The following is a 27,019-nucleotide window of genomic DNA, read 5'->3' as shown; positions in this document are numbered from 1 at the left end:
ATCTGTTTATATTCACTCTATTTTCAGTTCATTCTGGTCTGAGAAGATAGCTGAAACAATTTATATCCTCTTATTTTATGGAGGTATGTTTTATGGCCCAGCATGTGCTTTACTTTGGAGAATGTCCTATGTGCATTGTAGAAGAATGTTTATCTAGCCTTTTGAGGATGAAGTCATTCTCTTCCATTTCATCCTTCAAAGTCAGTATATCTTTGTTAACTTTTAGCCTGGTTGACCTATCAAGAGGTGAACAAAGTGGTATTAAAGTCCCACTATTATTTTGTTGTTGCTGGTATCTTTTTTAAAATTCTATCAGCAATTTTTTTTAAGAATTGTGGTGGTCCCTCATTAGGTGCATAATGTTTAGTAGTGTGATTTCTTCCTGTTGTACACATCCCTTGTTATTAAGAAATGCCCATCTCTGTCTCATAACCTTTTTAAACCTTAGTTGTCATATGTTAGTATGGCCACCCCTGCTTTTTTAAGGGAGTTGTTTTCGTGAATGATTATCCTCCAACCATTGATTTTGAGTCTATGTTTGCTCTGACTGTTCAAATGTGTTTCTTGCAGGCATAATATTGGTTTTTGAATATTAAATTTCTGAAAATTACTATATTATAAACAACTTGGTATATACTTGGTAAATAACAATATATAATAAAAAATTAAAAGTAAATAAATAGCATACACAAATAAATAAAACCTACATTTCTCCTTCACATAAAATCAGGCATTAGTTTATATTCTGCTACTTCTTAAAAATGTATTATTGAAATGCTTACATGTCCTTTTAATTCAATTATGTTAATAATGCAGATTAAAATCCAGATTTATTATACAGATTGACATTTTCTGAGAAAATTGATATGCATGCTTCAGCATATTTCATAACCATTTAAGAATAATATTTACTTAACTTAGTGTTTTATATTTTTTACCTGCTAGTACTACCCTATTTTTATGAAAGTTAGGGAATCAGGTACACATATTTTTCATATAAACTTATGATTGAATTAAGTTTAAAATTCTTTCATTAACTATGGAGTTTTAGTCAGCATTTATTGTGGAGCAAAATTTATATTTAGTTGTTCAGGTTTTGTTCACTTTACAATATTTTAAATATTTTGGATAGACTGTTTTTAAATCTATTAAACTGTTTTTATTTATTTATTTATTTATTTATTTATTTATTTATTTATTTATTTATTTATTTATTTATTTATTTATTTTGGTTTTTGGGCCACACCTGGCGGTGCTCAGGGGTTACTCCTGGCTGTCTGCTCAGAAATAGCTCCTGGCAGGCACGGGGGACCATATGGGACACCGGGATTTGAACCAACCACCTTTAGTCCTGGATTGGCTGCTTGCAAGGCAAATACCACTGTGCTATCTCTCTGGGCCCTATTAAACTGTTTTTAAATGTTTAAAATTAAAATTAATGTTTAGAATTAAACATTAGCCAGTCTCTCTTTTTTATATATATTCCTATGATATTCCACATTCTTTTTCTTGGGGGAGGAAGAAATATGGCAGTGCTCAGAACTTACTCCTTGCTCTTTGCTCAATGATCATACCTGCAGACTCGGTATTATATGGAATGTCTGTGATTGAACATATGTCAGCTGCATGTAAGGCAAATGCCTTATCTGCTTGCTGTACTATTGCTTTAATCCCTCCATAGCTCCTTTAAAAAAAGTTCTGTGAAATATAGTTTAATTCTTAGTAATGACCTTATTCTGAATTTTACTCTATCCTCTTTAGTGTCTGACCAAGAGGTATTTCAGATAGTTTTTTCTACATAGTCCAAAGAGACTGATTGTTTAGAATCTCTGCTTTCTTTTGAGGCAGGAATGGTGATGGTGGTACTGGTGGTTTATACATGTCAGTGTCCAGTTGTTATTCCTGGCTCTGCACTCAGGAATTACTTCTTGTGGTGTTCAGGGGACCATAAAGGATACCAAGAATTTCTTGAAAGGAAAATACCTGCATACTATACTAACTCTTTTGTCCAGAGTTTCTGCTTTTGTATTCTGCTTTTTCTTCCTAAGCCATTATTTCATATAAATTCTGCCTATCTCTAGCATTTCTTCTCTTTCTCAGCTTAACTTGCTCATTTTAGTTGGTAGTGAACCTGAAAATTAGAAAAGTTAATATATGTTGTGTTAAAAAAGTAAAGACAGCACCCAAGGGCTGGAGTTAAATAGCTGTTTTATCACATTGAAATTCTGGTTGCTGAATAATCAAAAAGAAAATGAAAAGGTCTGTTCCTGTGCTTGAACCTGATTGGTAGAAAACAAATATGTAATATGTTATAGGATTATTTGTAATAAGTTTTTTTTTTTTTTTAAGAAAGATCTTTGGGCAACTTTTATAAACATTGATTGGGTGATTTTAGACTGTTCAGACTTAAGCTATAATAAATAAAATTTTGCCATCTCTTTTTTTGGGGGGTGGTCACACCTGGCAGTGCTCAGGGGTTCCTCCTGGCTCTATGCTCAGAAATCACTCCTAGTAGGCTCAGGGGACCATATGGGATGCCGGGATTCAAACCACCAACCTTCTGCATGCAAGGCAAACGCCTTAACATCATGCTATCTCTCCGGCCCCACCATAGCTCTTTTTGTCAAACTATGAGTAACTGAATTTTGGATTGAAACTTGCACCAGCATTCATTGTATTGCTTTGGATTAGTTAACTATCATTTCTAAGGATTCTTGGATACATGTAGTAGGTCCCATAAATAAAATGAACATGATCATAGTTTCAGCTACTAATTCTAAATGGGTTTCTCAGTGCTTGCATGTGGCATTGTCTCTTCCTCTTGCTAAACTGGATTCATATTTAAGTGACAACAGGAAACAGCTCTCCCCAGTCCATACATTTGCTCACTTATACTGATTACTTGTAAGTGGAAAGATCAGTAGTGGGAGCTTTATTCACAATATTCAGTGGGGGGGTATGTTGAGTTTTCTACTTTTATCATTTTATAACATACATTTCTAGTTTAGTTCAGATAATAAGGTACTTGGACATGTAGACTATTGCTTCTACATCTGCAATATTTTTGTCAACTTGTATATTAATAAGATCCTATATCAAGGTTCATCAGAAGAGAATACTTTTATTGTTGTTGAATACATTTTTATTTATGTAAAAAATTTTGACTTGTTGATAATGTTTTCTGTAAGAATGATCTGTTTTAGTACCTATCATTGAATTTCCAAGAAATGGTTTCATTTATGTTTACTGGACACAACTGTTGGCTAGCAGATTGTTTTTTTTCATACAGCTGTCGAAATTTTCATGCTAAATCTGTGGCCAAACTTCTAAAAGACAGATTTATTTAAATTTTTATTAGCATATGTACATGGAGGAAAATCACAGAATCCAAGTGCACTGCTCAATGTATTTTCTGCAAAGCAAGTGCAATGTTGTAACTAGTGCTCATATCAATAATAAGAAGGAAATCACTAGATTAAAAAAAATCTCAGCACCATTATGTTCATTGCAGCATAAGTTATACCAGCCTAAAAATGTCTACACCTTAAACGATAAATTAATGAAAGAAAATGAAGTTCATGCACACACATAATTTTTTATCTACAAAAGGAAATAAATTTTGCCATTGTTCAATCTTGATTATGTTACTACTACTGAAACAATTGAGAGAAAAAATATAGTTAGTATAGTCATGTATTGCCTGTATGTAAATCAAACAAAAATCCTAAACTGAAAGATTCAGAGAACAGATTGTTAGTTGCTAAATGGTATGGGAGAGGATGATATGAATAGAAAAAATAGGAGAAGAGGTAAAATGATATACGTTTCAATTTTTGTTTGCTGTTCTTGGCCACCCATGGGTGATGTCAGGTCTTACGATCAGGTGTCACTCTTGCAGGGCTAGAGGTGGGGAGAACCATAAGTGGTACCTTAGATTAAAGCCAGGTTGGCTGTGTACAAGGCAAGTGTCCTATCCACTCTGTTGTCATTCTGGATCCCACATTTCAATTTTAAGGCAAACCCCTTGGATCTTAAAGAATTACTACCCAGGTACCCCAAAGCCTCATTCTTATCTTTCTTCAATTATTACCATATTAAGGGCAACCACTTTCTTGGTTTTTAATATTAAGGTTTGGTTGGTTTTTTTTGTTTGTTTTGGACTCATACCTGGTAATGTTCAGGGGTTACTCCTGACTCTGTACTCAGTAATTACTCCTGGTGGACTAGTGGGACTATATGCTGTGCCAGGGATTCAACCAGCTCAGTTTCATGTGAGGCAAGTGCCCTGCCTACATATAGCTCTGACTTAGGGTTTTTATTTTAAATGAATGGATTATTGTATTATTTAGTACATATAATGTACTAAGTATTTAGTACTATTTATTAGTAGTATTTATGTACTATTTAGTACATATTAATATATAGTTAATTTGCTTATTATTTTTATGAGATTCATCATTTTTGTTGCATGCAACTAGAGTTCTTTCATTTTTAAAAGAGGTATTTTTGGGGCCATGTGTGTGATGCCAGGGATCAAACCCAGGTCAGCTGTATGCAAGGTAACCTTCCCTCCACTAATGCTCCCCATATCCCTCTTCCCCCACCCGCCTGTATTTAAGACAAGCATTCTGTTTCTCTCACTCATGATAGTTGTTAGTGTAGTTTTGTCTCTAACTGTACTCACCACTCTTTGTGGTGAGCTTCTTATCATGGGCCAGTCCTTCCAGCTCTCATCTCTATTGTCTCTGGGTATTATTAACATACTGTCTTTTATTTTTCTATCCCCATCTATGGGATTCATCCTTGTGACTAATAAGTGTCTGGTTATTTTTTTTTTTTTTCAGATCTCTTTTAGCTGGTACTCTTCGGATATGCAGAATTTGTTTGCATTCACTCTCTAGCTGTGGGATTTTCTTTGCAATGATGTCCTTGACTATTAATTCTTCATGGGGATTTTTTTTCTGAGTTTCTGGGACTCCAATGATTCTTATGTTGTTTTTGTTGAGTTTGTCAAAGACTTCTTTTTTTGTTTGTTGACATTCTTCAAAGATTTTTTCCATTGTCTGATCATTTGCTTTAAGGTTCTTTTCCAAGCTCTTCTGTATGTGGAGCTATTTTGCATCTTATCTTTTAGTTCACTGATTCAGTCTTCAGCAGCTGTTACTCTGTTGGAGAGGCTTTCCAGTGAGGCTTTCATTTTGTCTACCACAATTTTTAGTTTTTCTTTCAGTTTGGAGTTCTACTCTTGAGTTCTATACTCTTGATTCTTGTTTGTGGTTTTAATCTTGAGTTCTATACTCTTAATTCTTGTTTGTGGTTCATTTAGCTTGATGTATGCTTTCTTTGAGCTCTATGAACATCCTCCATATTTCTACTCTAAGCTCCTTATCTGAGAGGCTAAATAGGTGGTTAGTATTTTTAGGGTCATCAGAGTTGCCATTTTCATTCTCATATTTATGGTGTTGGCCTGCATTGTTTCCCCATTGTCATGTTTGCAGTATGATGTCTTCTGTGGTTGTGCTAGAGTTAATTGACTAAGAGTTTTGCACAGCCACTCTGCTTCACTCTGCAATATCGCCCTGTCAAACTTTGATAGGTCAACCAAGCTGAAACTCAACAATATACTAGCAAAAAAAAAAAAGAATATACTAGCACTGAAAGGGGCAAAGGATGAAATTGGTCTAATATATATATACATATATATGTATGCATATATATATATATATATATATGTTAGAATGACCCAGTTGGGTCATTATCCAAAATCAAGAATAATGAAATTGTATGAACTACCTTCTCAGATTACAATGCACTAAAATTAGAAGTGAATAACATGGGCCAGAGAGATAGCATGGAGGTAAGGCATTTGCCTTGCATGCAGAAGGACCTTGGTTCGAATCCCAGCATCCTATTAGAAATGAAAAGAGGGAGATCACTACAAATACTACAGAAATTTAAAGGGTAATCAGAGATTACTTTGAGAAACTCTGGGCCACAAGAACCTGGAAGAAATGGATAAATTCCTGGACTCTTATAACCTCCCAACATAGAACCAAGATGATCTAGCATTTTTAAATAGACCTATCATTATTGAGGAAATTAAAATGGTAATTAAAAGTCTTCCCCAAACCGAAAGCACAGGCCGAGATGTATTCACTAATGAATTCTTTCAAACTTTCTAAGAGGACCTACTGCTTAAGTTTTTCTGGCTCTTACAGAAATTGAATAAACAGAAACACTCCCAAATAGTTTATAATGAAGCTAACATCACCCTGATACCAAAAGCAGACAGATGAAACAAAGAGAGAGAGAGAGAGAGAGAGAGAGAGAGAGAGAGAGAGAGAGAGAGAGAGAACGAACTACAGATCAACATTATTCTTTTTTTTGGGGGGGGGGTCACACCCGGTGGTGCTCAGGGGTTACTCCTGGCTGTCTGCTCAGAAATAGCTCCTGGCAGGCACCGGGGACCATATGGGGGGATTCGAACCAACCACCTTAGGTCCTGGATCGGCTGCTTGCAAGGCAAACACCGCTATGCTATCTCTCCGGACCCCCAACATTATTCTTAATGGCAAAAAAACTGAAAGTATTTCCATTAAGGTCAGGCATTAGGTAAGGATGTCCACTGTCCCCACTCTTATTCAACGTAGTATTAGAAGTACTAACAATAGTGATCAGATAAGAGAAAGAAATAAAAGGAATCCAAAATAAAAAAGAGGAAGTCAACTTATCTCTATTTACAGATGACAGATGATATTGTAACCTAATGAATACTCAAAAATACTCAGAAAAAATACTCATAGAACAATAAACCAATACAGCAAAGGGCCCAGCTACAAAGTCAATATACAAAAAACAGTTGCATTCCTTTATATAAATGACAGTTCAGAAGAGAAAGAGATTGGGGGCCGGAGAGATAGCATGGAGGTAAGGTGTTTGCCTTTCATGCAGGAGGTCATCGGTTCAAATCCCGGAGCCCCATATGGTCCCCCGTGCCTGCCAGGAGCAATTTCTGAGCCTGGAGCCAGGAATAACCCCTGAGCACTGCCGGGTGTGACCCAAAAACCACAAAAAAAAAAAAAAAAAAAAAAAAAGAAGAGAAAGAGATCAAAAAGTCTATCCAATTAACATAGTGTCCAAAACTATCAAGTATCTAGGAATTAACCTAACAAGAGAGGTGAGAAACCTGTATCATGAAAATTTCAAAATACTAAAGAAAGAAATTGAAGAAGACCTTAGGAAATGGAAGAACATTCCATGCTCATGGATTTTAAGAATCAATATAATTAAAATGACCATCTTACTTAACTACTATATATGTTGAATATAATCCAAACTCTTTGGAAAACAGTATGGAGAGTTCTCAGTAAACTCAAATTTGAGCTGCCATACAACCTAGCAGCCCCAGTTTTGGATATCTATCTCCAGGGCAGAAAAACTTTCATCCAAAAGGATGTATGTACACCACTATTCATTGCAGGATTCAGTACAATAGCCAAGACTTGGAATCAACCTAGATGACCAACAACAGAAGAGCAGATCATGTAGCATATATATATATACAATGGAATACTACATACCTGTAAGGAATGATGCAATCATGCAATTTGCAGCAATGTGGATGGAATTGGAAGATAACATGTTAAATGAAAAAAGCCAAAATAAGAAGGGTAAATACAGAATATCACTTATTTGTGGTATTTAGAATGACTGCATAGGGGCCAGAACAGTGGCGCAAGCTGTAAGGTGTCTGCCTTGTGCATGCTAGCCTAGGATGGACAGAAGTATGATCCCCTGGCATCCCATATGGTCCCCCAAGCCAGGAGCGATTTATGAGTGCATAGCCAGGAGTGACCCCTGGTCATCACTGGGTATGGCCCAAATAAACAAACCAAAAAAAAAAATAGAATGACTGCATAAAGAAATGCAATGGTCTAATGGGAGTTGTTTCAAACACCCTTTGCCTAAGAGTATAGGGAGGAGAAGGAAAGAAACTGAGTAAAAGAGGAGAAACACAAATAAGAAAGGATGAGAGCCAGGAGCCAAGTAGTCTCAGGTACATTGTTTTAATGTTAAAAATTAAAATTTTAAAAAAATAAAAGGGGTTAGAGGTAAAGCGTTTGCCTTGCGTGCGGGTCTATGGTTCGAGTCCCGGCGTCCCATATGGTCTCCTGAGCCTGCCATGAGTGATTTCTGAGCATAGAGCTAGGAGTAACTCCTGAGCGCTGCCAGTGTGACCCAAAGAACCAAAAATAAATAAATAAAAATGTTAAAAATATTTTAATGTTAATAAAGGACAGAGTAAATATGCAAGGCACAGGCAACGATAGTGGAATCAAGAGACCCAAACTTTAACAATCTAAACTTAAAATGGGCCTGTTATACTGGCAGGCTGCTGGGGGGCAGAGGAAGGTGCTATGGGATGCACTTGGGAAACATTAGTGAAGGAAGTGGACACTGGCGGTGGGATTGGCCCTGATTCATTGTATGTGTGAAACCCAACTATGAAGGACTTTGTAAATTACAATATTGGGTTTCAATAAAATAAGAAAACCTATACTTTAACTATAGAAAAAAATAAATGTAACTACTTGATGATAATTCTTAAGCTTGCATTATATTTTTTCTTTGGTAGATTCCTGATTTAAGAATATTTGGGGGGTCCGGAGAGATAGCACAGCGGTGTTTGCCTTGCAAGCAGCCGATCCAGGACCAAAGGTGTTTGGTTCGAATCCCGGTGTCCCATATGGTCCCCGGTGCCTGCCAGGAGCTATTTCTGAGCAGACAGCCAGGGGTAACCCCTGAGCACCACCGGGTGTGGCCCAAAAACTAAAAAAAAAAAAAAAAAAAAAAAAAAAAGAATATTTTGGGTGTTTCCCTTGTAAATACTTAGAAAGGAAATAAGATTTTCAATGAGTGAATATACAGATACTATGCTTATCTTATGATTGTGCTCACATCATTGAAAGTTAGTTTCATGTTATATTTGGGCTGGCTTATATAATATTTTGAGGCAATAAACTTCTTAATTATTGATGATGGTTACTCTATTAAAGTTAGGAGATGATTACCCTGATATCTTTTGTAAAGTTATTAGCAATCATATATATTGAATGGAAGCCTATACACTTTGTATGAAGTAATGGAAGGAACTGAGTCACAGCATTTGGATACTTAATAATATTAAAATAATTTCTCTTCTTGGAATATATCCTAGGGGCCCAAAAACACAATGCAGAAAAGTAATCTGCATTCCTATGTTCATTGTAGCAGTATTTACAATAGCCAGAATTTGGAAACAAACCAAGTGCTTGAGAACAGATGTGTGAATAAAGAAATGATGGTATATTAATACAGTGGGATACTGTGCAGCTGTTATGAAAAAAGTCATAAAATTTGCTTGTACAGTGGAATCTATTGTGCTGAGTGAAGTAAGTTAGAGGAAGAGAGATAGACACAGAATAGTCTCACTCACCTATGGGATTTTATTTTTTTGGTTTCACCTATGAGTCTTAAGAAAAAAAAAAAAAAAGACATTGTAATAATGCCCAAAGACAACAGAGATGAGGGCTGGAAGAACCAACTCTCCATAGGAGAGAATGGTGTGTGTAGAGAGATGACTACTCTATCATGACAATGTTAGTGAATGAGAGAAGTAGAATGCCTGTCTCAAATACAGGTAGGACAGGGGTCTCAAACTTGTGGCCCGCAGGCTGTTTGCGGCCCTCCGTACAACATTTTGTGGCCTGTGGCTGGCCTTCAAATATCGCAGTATTCGCTATTATTTGCTTACCAAATAATCGCAATAAAAATCGCATTAAACATTCGAATACCCCGAGCAGTTTCGTTCGGGGTATGCAAATGTTTAATGCGATTTTTGCTATTTTTTCTTACTAATGCGATTTTTTTTATCGTGAATATTCGGTAAGCAAATAATCGTGAATACTTTGCGCCTAGCGCAGATGTCATTTCCGCTGCTCCTGCCCGCTGTCCCTGCATTATCGGAGGGAGAAGGGACAGAAGTTTATTACAGAATTAGATTTTGTCATACCTTCATCATGACTTCATCAAAGCCTGCAGTGAAGAGAAAGATTGATGATGAGCACAGACAATTTCAGGAAAAGTGGGAGATGCAGTATTTCTTTGTTGAGCACAAGGGCATCCCCACATGTCTTACTTGCTCAGAGAAAGTTGCAGTGCACAAGGAATACAACTTGAAATGCCATTATTGAACTAAACATGCTGAGGAATATGCAAAATATCAAGGAAATGAGAGAGCCAAGCGGGTTGCCAGTCTTTAAGCATGTCTAATGAGGCAACAAAATTTCTTCAAGAAAGCAACCAAAGAGAATGTTGCATCAGTTGAAGCTAGTTACATGGTTAGTGAGATGATTGCTAAGGCAGAGAAACCATTCATAGAAGGGGAGTTTGTTAAAAAATGCATGTTACAGGCTGCAAGTATTATCTGTCTGGAAAAGGTCAGTTTAGCAAAATCAGCCTTTCTGCCAACACTGTGGCAGAGCGCATTTCTGACATGTCAAGTGACATTTATCATCAAGTGTGTGAGAAAGCCAAATGTTTTGATGCATACTCAGTTGCTCTTGACGAGGGCACAGATATAACAGACACTGTGCAACTCACAATTTATGTCCGTGGTGTTGACTGCAATTTTGAATTGACAGAGGAGCTGCTCACAAGAATTCCAGTGCATGGCCAGACCACTGCTAATGAGATATTTTGGCATCTGTGTGATGCCATTGAGAATGCAGGTTTGCCATGGAAGAGGTTTGTTGGAATAAGAACTGATGGAGCGCCATCGATGACAGGGAGGAAAAAATGGACTGGCTTGTTCAAAAAAAACTTGAAGAGGAGGGTGAAGGCCATTGCTCTTCACTGCATTATTCATCAGCAGGCCCTTTGCAGTAAATGCCTGCCATGTGACAATGTGATGTCTGTTGTTGGGAAATGCATCAATTAATTGAGATCCAGGGGCTTAAAGAACAGGAGGTTCTGGGATTTTTTAGAGGAAATGGAATCAGAATATGGAGATGTACTCTATTTCACCGAGGTACATTGGCTCAGCAGGGGAAATGTCCTGAAAAGATTTTTTGAGTTGAGAGAAGAAGTGAAAGCCTTCATGGAGAAGGATGGGAATGCTGTTTCTGAGTTGAGTGATCACAAATGGCTCATGGACTTAGCTTTTCTTGTTGACATCACACATAAGCTGAATGTACTAAACAAGATGTTCCAAGGCCCGGGGCAGCTTATCAGTGCTGCCTATGACAACGTGAGAGCATTCTCCACAAAACTTGTGTTATGGAAATCCCAGCTCTCTCAGACAAACCTTTGCCATTTCTCAGCATGCAAGGAACTTGTGGATGCAGGCATACCATTCAGTGGTGAGAAATATGTTGATGCTATTTTTAAGCTAGAGAAGGAATTTGATTACCAATTTGCAGACTTCAAAAAGCACAGAACCACTTTCCAAATTTTTGTTGACCCCCTTTTTCTTTGATATGCAAGATGCCCGTCATGTGCTTCAAATGGAGGTCATTGACCTGCAATGCAACCCTGATCTTGAAGCTGAGTTCAGGGAGATTAGTTGAAAAGCAGCCATGCATGGGCAATTTTTTGAGAGAATTGCCCCCAGCTTCTCTGAGCTTTCTCAAATGTTCAAGTGCACCATGTGCCTTTTTGGGAGCACATATTTGTGTGAAAAGTTATTCTCCACATTGAACTTCAGTAAGTCAAAGTACAGGTCTAGAGTTAATGATGATCTTCAAGCCATACTGAGGGTCTCAACTGCTTCCTCTCTAAAGCCAAATGTGATTTAGATTTGTGAGAAGAAGCGCTGTCATGTCTTTGGCAGCAAGGAATAGGCAAAAGATGTCATGTTCAGAAGAACTGTTCATGATCTTCACTCAATATTCTATTCATGTTCAGAAGAAATAATTAAAACTGTTAATAATGACGTTTGAGGACTTTTTTTTTTTGTGAAATTCGTTATGCAGCCCTGCCTCACCCTGACTTTGCCTCCTGAGGCCCCCAGGTAAATTGAGTTTGAGATCCCTGCTCTATAGGGTATGCCTGCAATGGGATAACATGAGGTAAATATATGTGATCGACTGCTCTGATAGTGGTTTTATACAAATGTGTGAATGTTAAAACCACAATTTTTTTATTTTGCCATGATACCTGTAATTAAACTTTTTTTTTCTAATTAAACTTAACAGATAAATCAAGAACTTGATGAGTATAGCTGGAGATATAGCTGGGAGGTAGAGCACTTTCTGTGCATATGTGAGGCCTGTTGAGTTCAATTACCTGGCAGCACACATAGAAGAAATTGTTGAATAGTTTTCTAAACGTGTAAGCACTAAGGAAAATATAAACACTTAAAATTAAGGTGAGCTGGTAATATTAAAAAACAAACAAAAAATAAGGCAAAACAAAACCAGAAAAAGTGGTGCAGTGGCAGGGCTTGGTGTTACCCCACCTTTTTTTTTTTTTTTTTTGTATAGGCACAGTAAGTATTGGGGAAGGAAGGAAATTCCCATGGCCTAAGATATTCAGGGTTTCTCCACTCTTGAAGCATATTGTCATGGGAACAACCACTGGCTCCGTATCTTCTCATTGCTATATCCCAAGGTTTTGTGTGTGTGTGTGTGTGTGTGTGTGTGTGTGTGTGTGTGTGTGTGTGTGTGTGGTGTCAGGAACCTTTCCTCTTGGTTGTGGATGAGAAAATAAGCGCACTGTAGCAAGCAATCTTGGTATTTGTGCAGGTCCTAGGACAAGGCCTAGGATAGAGTCTTTAATATTCTAGAGGTACTGTTCCAACATTTGTTTGTTTTTTGATATTATCTCACTTCTCTTTTTTCTTCTACTTTTTTCTTTCTTTTTCACTTTTGTGGATATTATTCGGTGATTTTTTTCTTTCTATTTTAGTAGTTGATACCAAGTTTTTTCTTCTCTTTTCCTTAACCTTTTTATCTCTAACAGAATAGCATAACTTGAATCATTCAGCCTCATAAACTGGGGGGGGGGGGGGGAAAGAATGATACCAGGACCAGTCATATGAACACATAGTGTAAATAAAAAATGACCAGACTGGAACACCAAACAGAATAGATACCCAACCTATAACAAGCTGTAAGGTGGAGACCATTTGCAGTAGTATTCTCGGGGGTAAAGGAGGGAGATGTGGGAGACATGCTGGGAACAAGAGTGGAGGGAGGATAACATTGGTGGTGGGAATGCCCTTCATTCATTGTCACTATGTATCGTAAATAATTCTGTGTAAATGAACTTCAGTCACAAAAAAAAATAAATAAAAAAAATTAAGGTGAGCTGAAGGAATTTATATTTTATAGACAGACAACACTAGCTCAGCAGTAAAATTGTAACTTTTACAATTTTAGGAACTACAAACAAAATGCTAGGTAATGTGAGGGCTATACAAGAGGACAATTCTTTCTTGAGTAGATGGCATTTCTCAGTCAAAATTAGAGACAAAGACAATCTGAAAAGTAAAAAAGCCTAACATGCTACAGATGTTTGTTTTCTTATATGTGGCTAATAAATACTCAAATGCTATTTTATTGAGTTTTTTGAATTGAGCTCAAGGGGCTAGAATGACAGCACAGTGGGTAGGTAGGTCACTTGACTTGCATATAGCCAACCTGGTTTTGATGCCCAGCAACCCGTTATGATTTCTCCCTCAAATCCCAACAGGATTAAGCTTTGAGCACCACCAGATGTGACTCCAAAACCTAAATGAATAGCACCCCAAACTATTTTATTTAGCTCCAAAACTCCTTAAAACATTTTAGCCTTATACCCAGATTTCTCTTGAGTAATAGCACAACTTTTGAATCTTTTATTCTTGTCTAATTGTACTGTTTCAGTATTTTGGATTTAATAATGCTAATATAAATTTTATTTTAATAATTTTAAAGGCAGCTTTAATGTGCTCTCAATAGGTAGTAGATATGCAAGTGAAAAACCTGATATATCTGTAAAAATGCTTATTATATAGTAAATTTGAATCAACAGGAATTTTCAGAATATATCATCAACAAGATGCCTTTCTTCCCAAAATAATATTTCTCTCATTTTCCCTCCCTAGAAAATAAATCAACTTTGTTTAAAAACAATAACAATCTCCTTTCTTTCTTTTTTTTTTTTTACATAGGTTTTCTGTGAAGACCCTGATTGATCGGTCTTGCTTTGAGACAATTGATGATTCCTCTCCTGAATTTAACAATTTTGCAGCTATTTTAGAACAGATTCTTAGTCACCGACTAAAAGGTAATAGCACTAATATATGTATTTGGAGGGCAGGGGGATGGATTTGGACCACACTCATCAGTGTGTAAAGCTTTCTTGGATGTTAAGAGTCACTCCTTATGGTGCTGAGAGGACCATATGTGGTTCCAAGGACTAAACCACAGCTAACTGTACCTTAATCCCTATGCTGTCTCTCTAGCTCTTTTATTTTTAATTCTTTCAATAAATGTATTTTTAATAAAGTTGAAATATTACTTTGTTTTATTGTAGATAGGCATACCACATCTTGAGAACCCTGTTGTTTTAGAATGCCTAATCTTTTGACCTATATCTATGGAAACTAATTTCTACTATGTGACTTGCCTTAAATTGGACTTACTATCTGACTTACAACTACTTGCCAGATTGCATTTATAATGTTGCATGTATTAACATACAAGGATAATAATCACTTTCTATAAGTAATTAAAATAAAAGTTTAAATTAGGAGGCAATCTCTTTTTTAAGGGTTACTAACTAGAAGACATTTAAATCAACTTACAGAGGAGCAGTCAGGCATTAAGTATGTTTGCTAATCAATACTTCATTAAATTGCAGAAGCTTTGAAGACCTTAGAATACATTAATGCTCAACTTTAGTTCTATTTTAGCTAAAAAATAAATCAGAAAATATATTTATATGAAACATACATCTCTTAAAATGTAAAGAGCTATAGGGTCTCAGAAATATGAAATATTTTAAAACTTAAAATATGCTGAATGTCTGGAATTGATCATTGACATCACCTGGTCCCCAAACACTAAGCTAGAAATAGCCCCCAAGCACCATTAAAAATGTTATTAATAATCAAAATATTATTTTACAAAATATTTTTGTAAATGGAATATTATGATTATGATTACCTTAAATAGATAGAAGCCATAAAATTTTCTAAAACTTTCAATATGGAAGTATTTAGTATTCAAATTTCTACATATATGTATTTTTAAGTTTTAGTATGCAAATATATAACAAATTGCCTTCAGTTTTTGAAGTTTTATAGTTATTAGGTAGTATGCTATATTGACTTAAAATTTAGTTACATAACAACAGTTTGCCTTCCAGTGTTATATACCACTTACAGGTATATAACTTTGAGACCAGAAAGATATTACAATGAACAGAGTGCCTTCTCTGCATGCTGCCAACTGAATTCAATACCTGTTACCCCATACCATATGGTTCCCTGAGCACTGCTAGGAATGATCACTGTAAAGAACCAGGAGTGATAACTGAGTTCAGAGCCAGATAGTAAATCCTGTGCACCAATGAGTGTGGGCTTCCTCCATAAAAAGTGTGTAACTTGAGAGTTTTAAGATTTACTTTCTCCAGATAAATGTTATTATTAAAGCTGTTACCATTTAAATTTTAATTTTTTTTCTAGGTAAAGATAAAAAGAATATAGGCTCTACTAACACAGATAAAGCACAGGATTGAAAAAGTTATCTAATCATTCTGAAGTCCCTATTATTGATGAGAAGAAGGCTTTAAAATGGTATACAATAGTCTTATGTCTCTTATGTCCAGTAATCCATCAATAAAAATATGATGTTATTTTTCTGGAATAGAGCTGAGAACTTGAAATTAATGACACAATGTAAAAAATTACAGAGGTCTTAATTTCAGTCTTGAACTTTTATTATAAACTTTTATTTACTGTAAAGTCTAAAATTCTCCATGTCACCTCCACCTAGATTGTGGATATAGTAAGAGAATGTCTTTTAAGGCAATCAGACATATAACTTACTCAGTTGACTAAAAAGATTACCTCTTTACTATGTCCAAATGAAGCGGCCTATTCAACAGTATTTCTAACTACTAGACTTCCAGTATTCATTTTAAGACTTCTGATATCAGAGAATTTAGAATAATAAAGCAGCCTATCAGATTTTTGAGCAATTCAGATATTTTTTTATTTTTTATAATTTTTATTGAGACCAATGTGAATAACCAGTCTTTCACAGTTGTATTTAAAGTACATAGTACCGTGAATTAGGGTCATTCCCACCACCAATGTTGACTTTCCTCCACCGTATTTCCCAGTATGCATCTCATACTTTTACCCTTAGCCACTTGGACTGCTAGTGTAACAGGTTCCTTTTGAGTATAGCTTATTATAGATTGGGTCTCTCTTGATTCTATTGTTGTTGACTTTGGTTTGGGTATTTAAGTCTGACCTTTTTTTATTTCTACCAATGCTCCTGAGACTGCCTGGCCCCTGGGCCCTATGCACTTTTTTTCTCAATTAGTAAGAAGACATAGAAATATGTGGCAGAAGAGCCGGAGCAATAGCGTAGCTGTAAGGCATTTGCCTTGCATGCGGCTGATTTAGGACAGACCTCAGTTCCATCCCGAACATCCCATATGGTCCCCCAAGCCAGGATTAACCACTGGGCATCACAGGGTGTGGCCCAAAAACAAATTCAAAAACAAAAAAAAGAATTATGAGGCAGAACAAGATGATTCATTTTCTATGGTTCTGTAAAAAAAAAAAAATGGGCAGGAGCCCCTGTCTAGAACTATAAATATAAATTAAATTAAAAGAAGAAAAAAAATAAGAAAGAAGAAAATGGGGGGCAGATGTGGCACACTTTTGTGTGTATGTATGTGTGTTTGTGTAGGTGCAGTAAACATTGGGGAAATTAGAAAGGAAATTCCCTTGGCCTAAGAGATACAGGGTATCTCTACCCTTGAAGCATACTGTCATGAGACTGAATATATGCTCCGTAAATGTTAGTTATCAAACCCCAAGGTCTGTCCTTATGGTGTCAGGAAATGTTCTACTCAGTCGCAGTTGTTAAAGTCAGTCCTCTGTAATTAGAGATTTTGGTTTTTGCACAGATCCTAGGATGAAGCCTAGGATAGATGCTTTCTTTATGGTTCCAGGAAAAGTTCTGCTCAGTGTTGGTTGTTGTAGTCAGTCTTCTGTAATTAGTGATCTAGGCTTTTGCACCTATCCATTAGGTGATAAGATAGGGCAACCTGCCCTTAGATCAAGAGTGTTGCTATTTCCTTGTTGTCAGGGTGTCATATGAATGTACTCTGGCTCAAGTTGAGACCAGAGCACTATTAGGGCCTCCGGGGGTGGGGGGGAGAGTTTGATTCTTGGTGCTGGTGCAGGGAACTGTGCCAGTTCTAAGGTTGGGATCTGGGGTTCAGGGTTGGATGGTCAATGACCGATCACATAAGATTTAAGTCAAGTCCCTGTGACAAATGTGCAGGGTGGAAGGCCCCCTTGTATTATAAAATGTATGTGTTCTTATCTGTATTAGATAAAAACTTGTTTCTATACATAAGATTTCCCCATTTTAGTGTGCCTATGCTAAAAGAAAATCAGATTTTTAGAAAAATTTTATATATATGAAACTAATTTAACTGTTATCCATTCTCTTTCCTGCTTCATTTTTCCAATTGTGAGCCTAATAGATATCATTTCTAGTATATAACCCTTCTTCTCTATTTTTTTTTTTCATCCAACTAAAGTACCCTAATTTTTTCAACTTTGCAGAGCAACAATAATCTTAGTCTTCTGGTTTGTTACTGCTTTGTTGATAGTGCTTTTTTAATATCTGAAACTTAGAGCCAAGTAAATTAATGCTTCTTGATTAATTTTTTATTAGCCGGAGCCTAGTGTTATACCGACATTGTATTTCCCACATCACAGATTTTGGTTCTGAGAACAAATACTATTCCAAGGCTTTATAAAATTTTACACTTGATTGTCTTGTTTTTAGTTCTCTAGTTGACTAACTCAGATTTAACAGGGATAAATACAATATTTCCTTTGTCATCTGGTTTAAAGATTAATGAGATGACTGTAAAAGTGAAATTTTGTAGTACTTTTGCTTCTAAGAAGATGAAATATATTTCCTAATTTTTTTGCTTATTATAACCCAAACCTTTGGATATTATATATAAAACATAAGACTTTGAGAGAGGGAAAAAAAGACTGAATATGTAGGATTTTAGGACCTGTAGGGAAATAATGATGGTACATTAATTGGATTTTTTTTTTGGTCTTAGAGTTAGATAAGCTTGTAGCCTGAAAAAGTTAATGGGCATAGGGATAAAGTCTTAATAAAAACTTAGTCTTTATAACTGAAGGACCAGAAATAAAGCAGATTAACAGATATCCTATTTTGACAAAATACTATTTTGTGGCTTGAATTGTGACCTGAAGTTTGGCAAAAAAGCATTAGGTAGAGAACTTAGAATTATAACACATGAAGCTATTCCAGTGTGTCTCACACTACTCTCAGTAACTTTAAGAGAAGCCGTGGAGACATTTGGGCCGTCTCTCCTCCTAAATAGTTGTGATGTTTCTTTCCCTCTGAGTCTCTGGAGAGTTCAGATTTTTGTTGCTCAACCCAACAGTAATAAAATCTATTCTCTGCCACATAAAGCTTGTATCATGAGAGCTCAGTTGGAGACATATCTCTCATTAACATCCAGCAGAAATAAAGCATCCCTCTCCTGGCTTTACTCCAGTTTACTGACACTAAATAGGATGTGAATATTCAAAAGATAATTTGTTGTGTCAAGAACTAGAAATAATAAGAGACAACAGATGTTAGCAATAGATAACAGAGATGTTGAATATTGGTTGGAATAAACAGAAAAATGGAACAGTGAGAAAAGAATCAATACATTGGGTAGTGTATTTGCCTTGCATACTGCTGACCCGTATTTGATCCCTAGCACTCCATATGGTACACCAAGCCCACTAGGAGTGATACTTGAGCACAGAGCCACAAGTAAGCCGGGTGTGGCCCTATATATCATTTATATATCATCTATCTATCTATCTATCTATCTATCTATCTATCTATCTATCTATCTATCATCTACCTACCTATCTATCTATCTATCTATCTATCTATCTATCTATCTATCTATCTATCTATCTATCTATCTATCTATCATCTTTCTATCTATTGCTTGATCACTAGGATTCACTTTGGAACTAAGAGACAGGAATATCCCCCTCTGGAACCTTAGAAATGTGGCCCTCAAACAAAAATAAATGATGAAATAAAAAGAAAAGAGTTGAAAGAAGTACTATTAACATAGAAAACAGGCTGTCCTGTAATCAAAAACCATGGAAGCACTTTTTATAATTACCAGAAGAAAAATAACTGTCTAATTTGGGGTGATGGGGGAAGGATAGGACCTCCTAAGCAGTGCTTAGGAGACCCTTTTAAGTTCTTTGTAGTTTTGAGGACTGTGATTTTTGGCCAGTCACCCTTAGTAGTGATGCAAGTGCTTGAGGAGGATGTTACCTGAGTTATAGTGTGCTGGGGATATACCTAAGCTGCTTCAACAGTGTTGGGGCCTCTAGAGCCACACCCAGCAGTGAATGAGAGATTGTGAGGCTGGAATTGAATAGGATCTGGGGCATGCTGGTTAGAGACATACTCTATCCATTGTTCTATCTCCTGGTTCCCCCCTCAAATGTCAACACAGAATTTAAAACTATCTCAATTATTCTTCTGTAATAAAGAGAAAACTCTTAGTGTACATGGATGAAGAAAAGTGTCTTCAGCACTTCCTTTAATAAAGTTCAGCCTTAAGAAAGGAAATAATGAAAGAAAGAACTTTTGAAAAGAGTAACACTGTAAACAAAGTGACCAGAGAGCCAGGATTTCAATTATAATTAATTGTAAATAAATACAGTAGAATCTACATTTTATTTTTTAGTTTTCTCTACCCTATTTTTAGAGATATTTGTTTGAATTATAAGTCCTTTTTCTCTGATATGTTCTTGAACATATTTTCAGAATTTCATTTTATTTATAGTATCAAGGTTATAGTGTTACCACTCCATGCCCACAACCAAAATGGCTTTATCCTTTCACCATATTCCATACTTTTTCTGCCCACTTTACCCCACTTTGGTAAACACGGTTCCATAGTTAGCTACCTAAGAGATTGTCCTAGTTTGATTTTATCTGCTCCCTTGCTTTTATTCTTTATAATCATATGTAGTCTGAGACTATTTAATATTTGCTGATTTTCTTCCGATTTATTCTGCCCAGTATGACTCCTCTTTGTTTTTCTATAATATAGGAAATATCTTTGCTAGTGAGTTAAATATCCCCTGTGTATCAATATCATATTTTTATTCTTTTATCTATCATAAGCCATTTTTATATAATTTATATATTTTATATATATTTATTTTATCTATCATATGCCATTTTTATATTATTTATATATTTTTATATATACTTATTTTTTATCTATCATAAGCTAATGTGTTATTTATAAATCTTGGCTCTTGAAAATAGTGCTACAGGGATCACAGCATAGATATGCATATTTCTTTGAATTACTGTTTTTGTATTCATTACCTGTTACTCAAACATAGGGACTATTCTAGGTATTTCATTATATTTATATGTATACATAAATATGCTACATATAACATTGACTTATTTCAATATACTAGCATCTTTTCTACTTGAGATTAAAGAACCTCGCCATTAACATGTTCCTTTATTTTAATCTATAATTCAGTTATTGAAATATTTTTAGTATTTCTCTCTCTAGTACCACCTTATGCATCTCATAATTTTTTATACCATAAAATATAAATTTCAAGAGGAGAAAGCAAGATTATTAGTATAAGTTGCTGATTTGTAAACCACACAAACTTTTATATAAAGCAAACCGAAACAAAAAGAAAACAATTTAAAAAGAAAACAAAATTACTGCAGAGTCACTAAAACTTAACCACTGAAGAATAGCCAAGTCATTTTTTTGATTTCTGAGTTTTGTACTATGCAGTGTAAAAATATAAAGTAATTTGATCAGTGTATATTTATTCTGTGCCTTCAGAAATCATTTTTATTTTATAGTTGTTTATTGGCTGTACTAGCTATGCTCAGTCCTTACTTGTGTATCTGTGATCTAGTATCATTCATGGTGGGAATTGGGGGTCCATACTCAGTGGTAGGGATCAAATTACTATGACCATGTGCAAGGCAAGTGTCCTACTTTCTGTACAGCTTCTCTGGACACTTCAAGATCTTCTTATGCTTATTTATATAATGTCCAGGGTTTTAATGCTAGTCTTTGGAAGGGATTTACGTCACTTTATTTTGTATAGAAACCATCACCAGTGCAACATTCCCATCACCAATGTCCCAAGTCTCCCTTCTCCCCACCCGACCCCCGCCTGTACTCTAGACAGGCTCTCTATTTTCCTCATACATTCTCGTTATTAGGACAGTTCAAAATGTAGTTATTTCCTAACTAAACTCATCACTCTTTGTGGTGAGCTTCCTGAGGTGAGCTGGAACTTTCAGCTCTTTTCTCTTTTGTGTCTGAAAATTATTATTACAAGGGTGTCTTTCATTTTTCTTAAAACCCATAGATGAGTGAGACCATTCTGCGTTTTTCTCTCTCTCTCTGACTTATTTTACTCAGCATAATAGATTCCGTGTACATCCATGTATAGGAAAATTTCATGACTTCATCTCTCCTGACAGCTGCATAATATTCCATTGTGTATATGTACCACCTTTTCTTTAGCCATTCGTCTGTTGAAGGGCATCTTGGTTGTTTCCAGAGTCTTGCTATGGTAAATAGTGCTGCAATGAATATAGGTGTAAGGAAGGGGTTTTTGTATTGTATTTTTGTGTTCCTAGGGTATATTCCTAGGAGTGGTATAGCTGGATCGTATGGGAGCTCGATTTCCAGTTTTTGGAGGAATCTCGATATTGCTTTCCATAAAGGTTGAACTAGACAGCATTCCCACCAGCAGTGGATAAGAGTTCCTTTCTCTCCACATCCCCGCCAACACTGTTTATTCTCATTCTTTGTGATGTGTGCCATACTCTGGGGTGTGAGGTGGTATCTCATCGTTGTTTTGATTTGCATCTCCCTGATGATTAGTGATGTGGAACATTTTTTCATGTGTCTTTTGGCCATGTGTATTTCTTCTTTGTCAAAGTGTCTGTTCATTTCTTCTCCCCATTTTTTGATGGGGTTAGATGTTTTTTTCTTGTAAAGTTCTGTCAGTGCCTTGTATATTTTGGAGATTAGCCCCTTATCTGATGGGTATTGGGTGAATAATTTCTCCCACTCAGTGGGTGGCTCTTGTTTCCTGGGCACTATTTCCTTTGAGGTGCAGAAGCTTCTCAGCTTAATATATTCCCATCTGTTAATCTCTGCTTTCACTTGCTTGGAGAGTGCAGTTTCGTCCTTGAAGATGCCTGTAATGTCCTGGAGTGTTTTGCCTATGTGCTGTTCTATATATCTTATGGTTTTGGGGCTGATATCGAGGTCTTTAATCCATTTGGATTTTACCTTCGTACACGATATTAGCTGGGGGTCTAAGTTCAATTTTTTGCAAGTGGCTATCCAATTGTGCCAACACCACTTGTTGAAGAGGCTTTCCCTGCTCCATTTAGGATTTCCTGCTCCTTTATCAAAAATTAGGTGGTTGTATACAACCACCTAATTTTTGATAAAGGAGCATGATACAACATTCTTTTCTACTAGATGATTACTCTTTCTGATTATCATCTTCTGACTATATTTGAGTATCTATTTCATTTTCCAGTTCTGCATTTTTCTTCCTGTTTCCTCTTTATTCTCTTTTCTTTGGCCAGTTCTTAATAAACTCACCGTAAAGATGGGTTTTCTCCTTATACTATGTTTTACTGAATTTTGAAGATTTTATTTTAATTTTCTTATCTCTAGAAAGTTTCCAAAGAAAAATTTTCATATTTATTTAGAAACATAGTTTTTATTTCTCTTAAACCATTTAGTTTATGTACATTTTACCATATTGCAGCCATATGAAATGATACTATTAAAAAAGCTGACCAGGGCCCGGAGAGATAGCACAGAGGTGTTTGCCTTGCAAGCAGCCGATCCAGGACCAAAGGTGGTTGGTTCAAATCCCGGTGTCCCATATGGTCCCCCATGCCTGCCAGGAGCTATTTCTGAGCAGACAGCCAGGAGTAACCCCTGAGCACTGCCGGGTGTGGCCCAAAAACCAAAAAAAAAAAAAAAAAAAAAAAAAAAAAAGCTGACCAAAGTTATGATGTCAGATGGTGTAAGTTTGCCTTTATCCCCTCTTAGTTGGTCAGGAAACTAAATATAAATGTCACATTCTGGAGACTTATACAATAAAATTTATTTCTCATAGTTCTAGAGGCTGGAAAATCTAAGTTCAACATACTTCCTGATTTGAATTCTTGTGTTTTTCCTAGTTTGTAGATAGACCTTTCTGGCAAAAAGGGAGGTAGTGAGTGATGAAGAGACTGCACTAGATGTCTAGTATTCATTCTTCTAATAATATTAATACTATTGTATTAGCATCTGACCTAATTTAGCCATAATTGTTTCCTTATAAATTGTTTCTAAGTACAGTAATATATGAGGTTAGAGCTTCAACATAGAACTTTGGGAGGGATGCAATCTAGTCTTTATAGTCTACTGATTGCAGATAGTTTTTAAAAGCAACAGATGTAAACATTACTTAGCAGGCTGATTGTAAGGGAGATCGAATTTGAAGAATCATTATAGGACGGAGCATTCTGTAAATAGTTATCCCTTCTTATATCTTTATCTTAATCTGAGTGGGTCTTGGTCCTTACTTTTACTATATGGATGCAGATAATTTTATTATGGAAGAAAAACTCCTTTCCTTGCTGAGCAGTACCAGAAAAGGAGTTTCTATGAGCCAGAGAGTACTGTGGGGACTTCCTATATTTTTCTTTTTGTGTGTGTTGCTTCCTCCCAAGGGTAATTTAATTTTCCCAGAACTATATGGCAGTGTGTGTCTCTTAAGAGAAAGCCTTTATCAATTTGAACAAAGGAGGAAAAGGAAAGGCCTAGGAGCAAGAAACCATATCAGAAAAGTGAGCTAGAAAAGAGAATTCTATAATTCTCTAATCTAATGTCCAGCATATCTCCTGGCCTCACACCTAAGAGTTAGAGAACTGAGCTAAGATACACAGCTGATAAGTTTTCAGATAAAAATAAATATGGGTAAGAGACAAAAAGGCATAGTGAAAGCTTTATAGATGAAATTTATAGTGGAGCCTCAGCTCCTTTATTGGAACCAAAGCAAGAAAGAAATTGATGTCTGAATCAAACTGCAATAACAGAAACAAAAAAGCTACATATTCCACGGGATTATTACAGGACTTATAGTATAAAGTAACATTAAAAAGGACTAAGTAGGGGCCAGAGAGATAGCATGGAGGTAAGGCATTTGCCTTGCCTGCAGAAGGACAGTGGTTTGAATCCCAGCATCCCTGATAGTCCCCCGAGCCTGCCAGGAGCAATATCTGAGCATAGAGCCAGGAGTAACCCTCGAGTGCTGCCGGGTGTGACCCAAAATCCAAACAAACAAACAAACAAACAAAAAACAACACAGGATTGAGTAAAGGGGACAGAGTGTTTACTATTAAGTTGTAGTTAGGGATTTTGCCTTGTCTGGAACTGACCCAGGTTTGATCAGCATTCCAGATGGTTTCTAAAGCCTGCCTGGAGTAATTTCAGTGTAAAGTCAAGAGTAATCCCACCCGGAGAGATAGCACAGTGGCGTTTGCCTTGCAAGCAGCTGATCCAGGACCAAAGGTGGTTGGTTCGAATCCTGGTGTCCCACATGGTCCCCTGAACCTGCCAGGAGCTATTTCTGAGCAGACAGCCAGGTGTAACCCCTGAGCACTGCCGGGTGTTGGGCCCCCCCCCCCCCCAAAAAAAAGAGTAATCCCTGATTCAGGAGTAAGCCCTGAGCATTGCTGGGTGTGGCCTCAAAGCAAACAAACAAACAAACAAACAAAAAAACCAGAAAACTATTATCATTTATTAAAGAAAATGACATGCTATTCCTGAGATGAATTATCAGGCAAGGATATACAATAACTATGCATCAATATAAGGGAGACATTCTTGAAATGAGTAGGAAAAAAAGTTTTGAATAAACCTCAAAAAAGGAATTAATGGAATTTTTAGAACACTAAAAACACAATAACAGAATTATAATTGTAATGGACAGGCCTTGATAGTAGGATGGTGATAATAGCAATATATTCTTAGACACATCAGTGTCATTTGAGTCCCAGAAGTGAAAGAACATGTTTGTATATAAAATACATTTGAATAGAGAACTGCTTTAGATATAGAAAAAAAACTAAAATTACTAATTAAAGTTCAGTAAACTTCTGCAGATAAACTCAAAGTTAACCACCTCTACATATGTCCTAAATTAAAATGTTTTTTTTTTAAAGCAGCCACAAAAATATAATACATTATATATAGGGAAGAACTGTTCAAATGACTACATGTTTTTCATCAGGAATCTTGGAAGACAGAAGACAAATGTAACAAACCTGTAACATTCTTGAAAGAAAAGAGCTGAAGAAATAAAGAGCAACTCAGAATTGTATAGCCATTGAAAAAATACCTCAGGAATGAGGGCAAAATAAGGAAAAACTCAAAGGAAGAAAATATAAGAATTGGTATTAGCACACCTGGTCTAAAAAATGTTAACAAAAGTTCTTCAGGCTAAAGGGAGCTGATACTACAGAGAAATTTGGAACTTTATGACTGAAGAAAATCAACAGCAATGGTAAATATATGAGTAAATATAGCAGATAGTTTTTTCTTTAGCTCTTTAAAATATATCTATTGAAATGAAAAATTACATTATTACTTGGGGAGGGAAGAGTCCAGTGTTGACATATATAAGTAATATTTAAAACTAAATTGGAGAGGCCAGAGTGAGGCCACAGTATGCCTCACATATTTGCCTCACATGCAGCAAACTTGAGTTTGTTCCCCAGCATTCCATAGGGTCCCCTGAGGCTGCCAGGAATAATTTCTGAATATAGAGATAGGAGTAATACCTAAGTGTCACTTGGGTGTGGCCCAAAAAACAAAATGAAAATAAAAAGAAAAATTAAATTAGAAAGAAAGGTACTGTCAATATGGTTATACGTTCTACTTGAAATGTTAGAAAATTAGTTGAAATATTAGACTATTAAATGTTAGATATTATCTTGTAATCCCCAAAGCAGGAATTATAAAACACCAAAAGATATAGTCAAAATGCCATTGAGGGACCAGAGAGATAGATAGCACAGTGATAGGGCATTTGCCTTGCACACAGCCAATCCAGGACAGACAATGGTTCGAATCCCAGCATCCCACATGGTCCCCTGTGCCTGCCTGGAACGATGTCTGAGCACAGAGCCAGTGGTAAACCTTGAGCACGGCTGGGTGTGACCCAAAATGCAAAAACAAAAACAACAACAGCAACAACAAAAGCCATTGAGTAAAATGTAATACTATAATTATTCAAAGTTTCAAAGAATGGTAGGAAAAGAAATAGAACCAAAAATATATAGACCAAATCAATCATACTAGTAACTATATTAAGTATACACTTATACATAAATTGACTATTTAGAAATTTCTATCAAGAAAAACAACTTAAATATAGTGATATAGATAGGTTAATAGTAAAAGAACAGAAAACATTTCATGCAGAAATAAATTGGAATTTGTAGTGACAATATTAATATCAGATAAAGTAGATTTCAGATGAGAACAATAGATAGTATTAAAGGTATACCTTTGTATAATGAAAGCAAATAATCAGTTTTTCAGGAAGACAGAAATCTTCAGTATACGTCCCTTTAGCAATAGAACTTCAAGAAGAAAAAGCTGACAG

General features: G+C 35.9%; 1 protein-coding gene across 2 annotated transcripts in view; it reads left to right on the top strand.

The window, feature by feature from the left end:
• Nucleotides 1-27,019, top strand: part of RUNDC3B (RUN domain containing 3B) — a 152,652-nt gene that overhangs the window by 8,379 nt on the left and 117,254 nt on the right. For both annotated transcript variants that reach the window (XM_049769034.1, XM_049769028.1), the window contains exon 2: nt 14,192-14,307. In XM_049769034.1, coding sequence (XP_049624991.1) covers nt 14,192-14,307 — 116 coding nt within the window. The remainder of the gene's footprint in view (nt 1-14,191; nt 14,308-27,019) is intronic.

This window comes from Suncus etruscus, chromosome 1, assembly GCF_024139225.1.
Source record: "Suncus etruscus isolate mSunEtr1 chromosome 1, mSunEtr1.pri.cur, whole genome shotgun sequence".
Lineage (NCBI taxonomy): Eukaryota > Metazoa > Chordata > Mammalia > Eulipotyphla > Soricidae > Suncus > Suncus etruscus.
The sequence above is the reverse complement of the archived record's forward strand: the minus strand, read 5'-3'. Positions and strand labels throughout refer to the sequence as shown.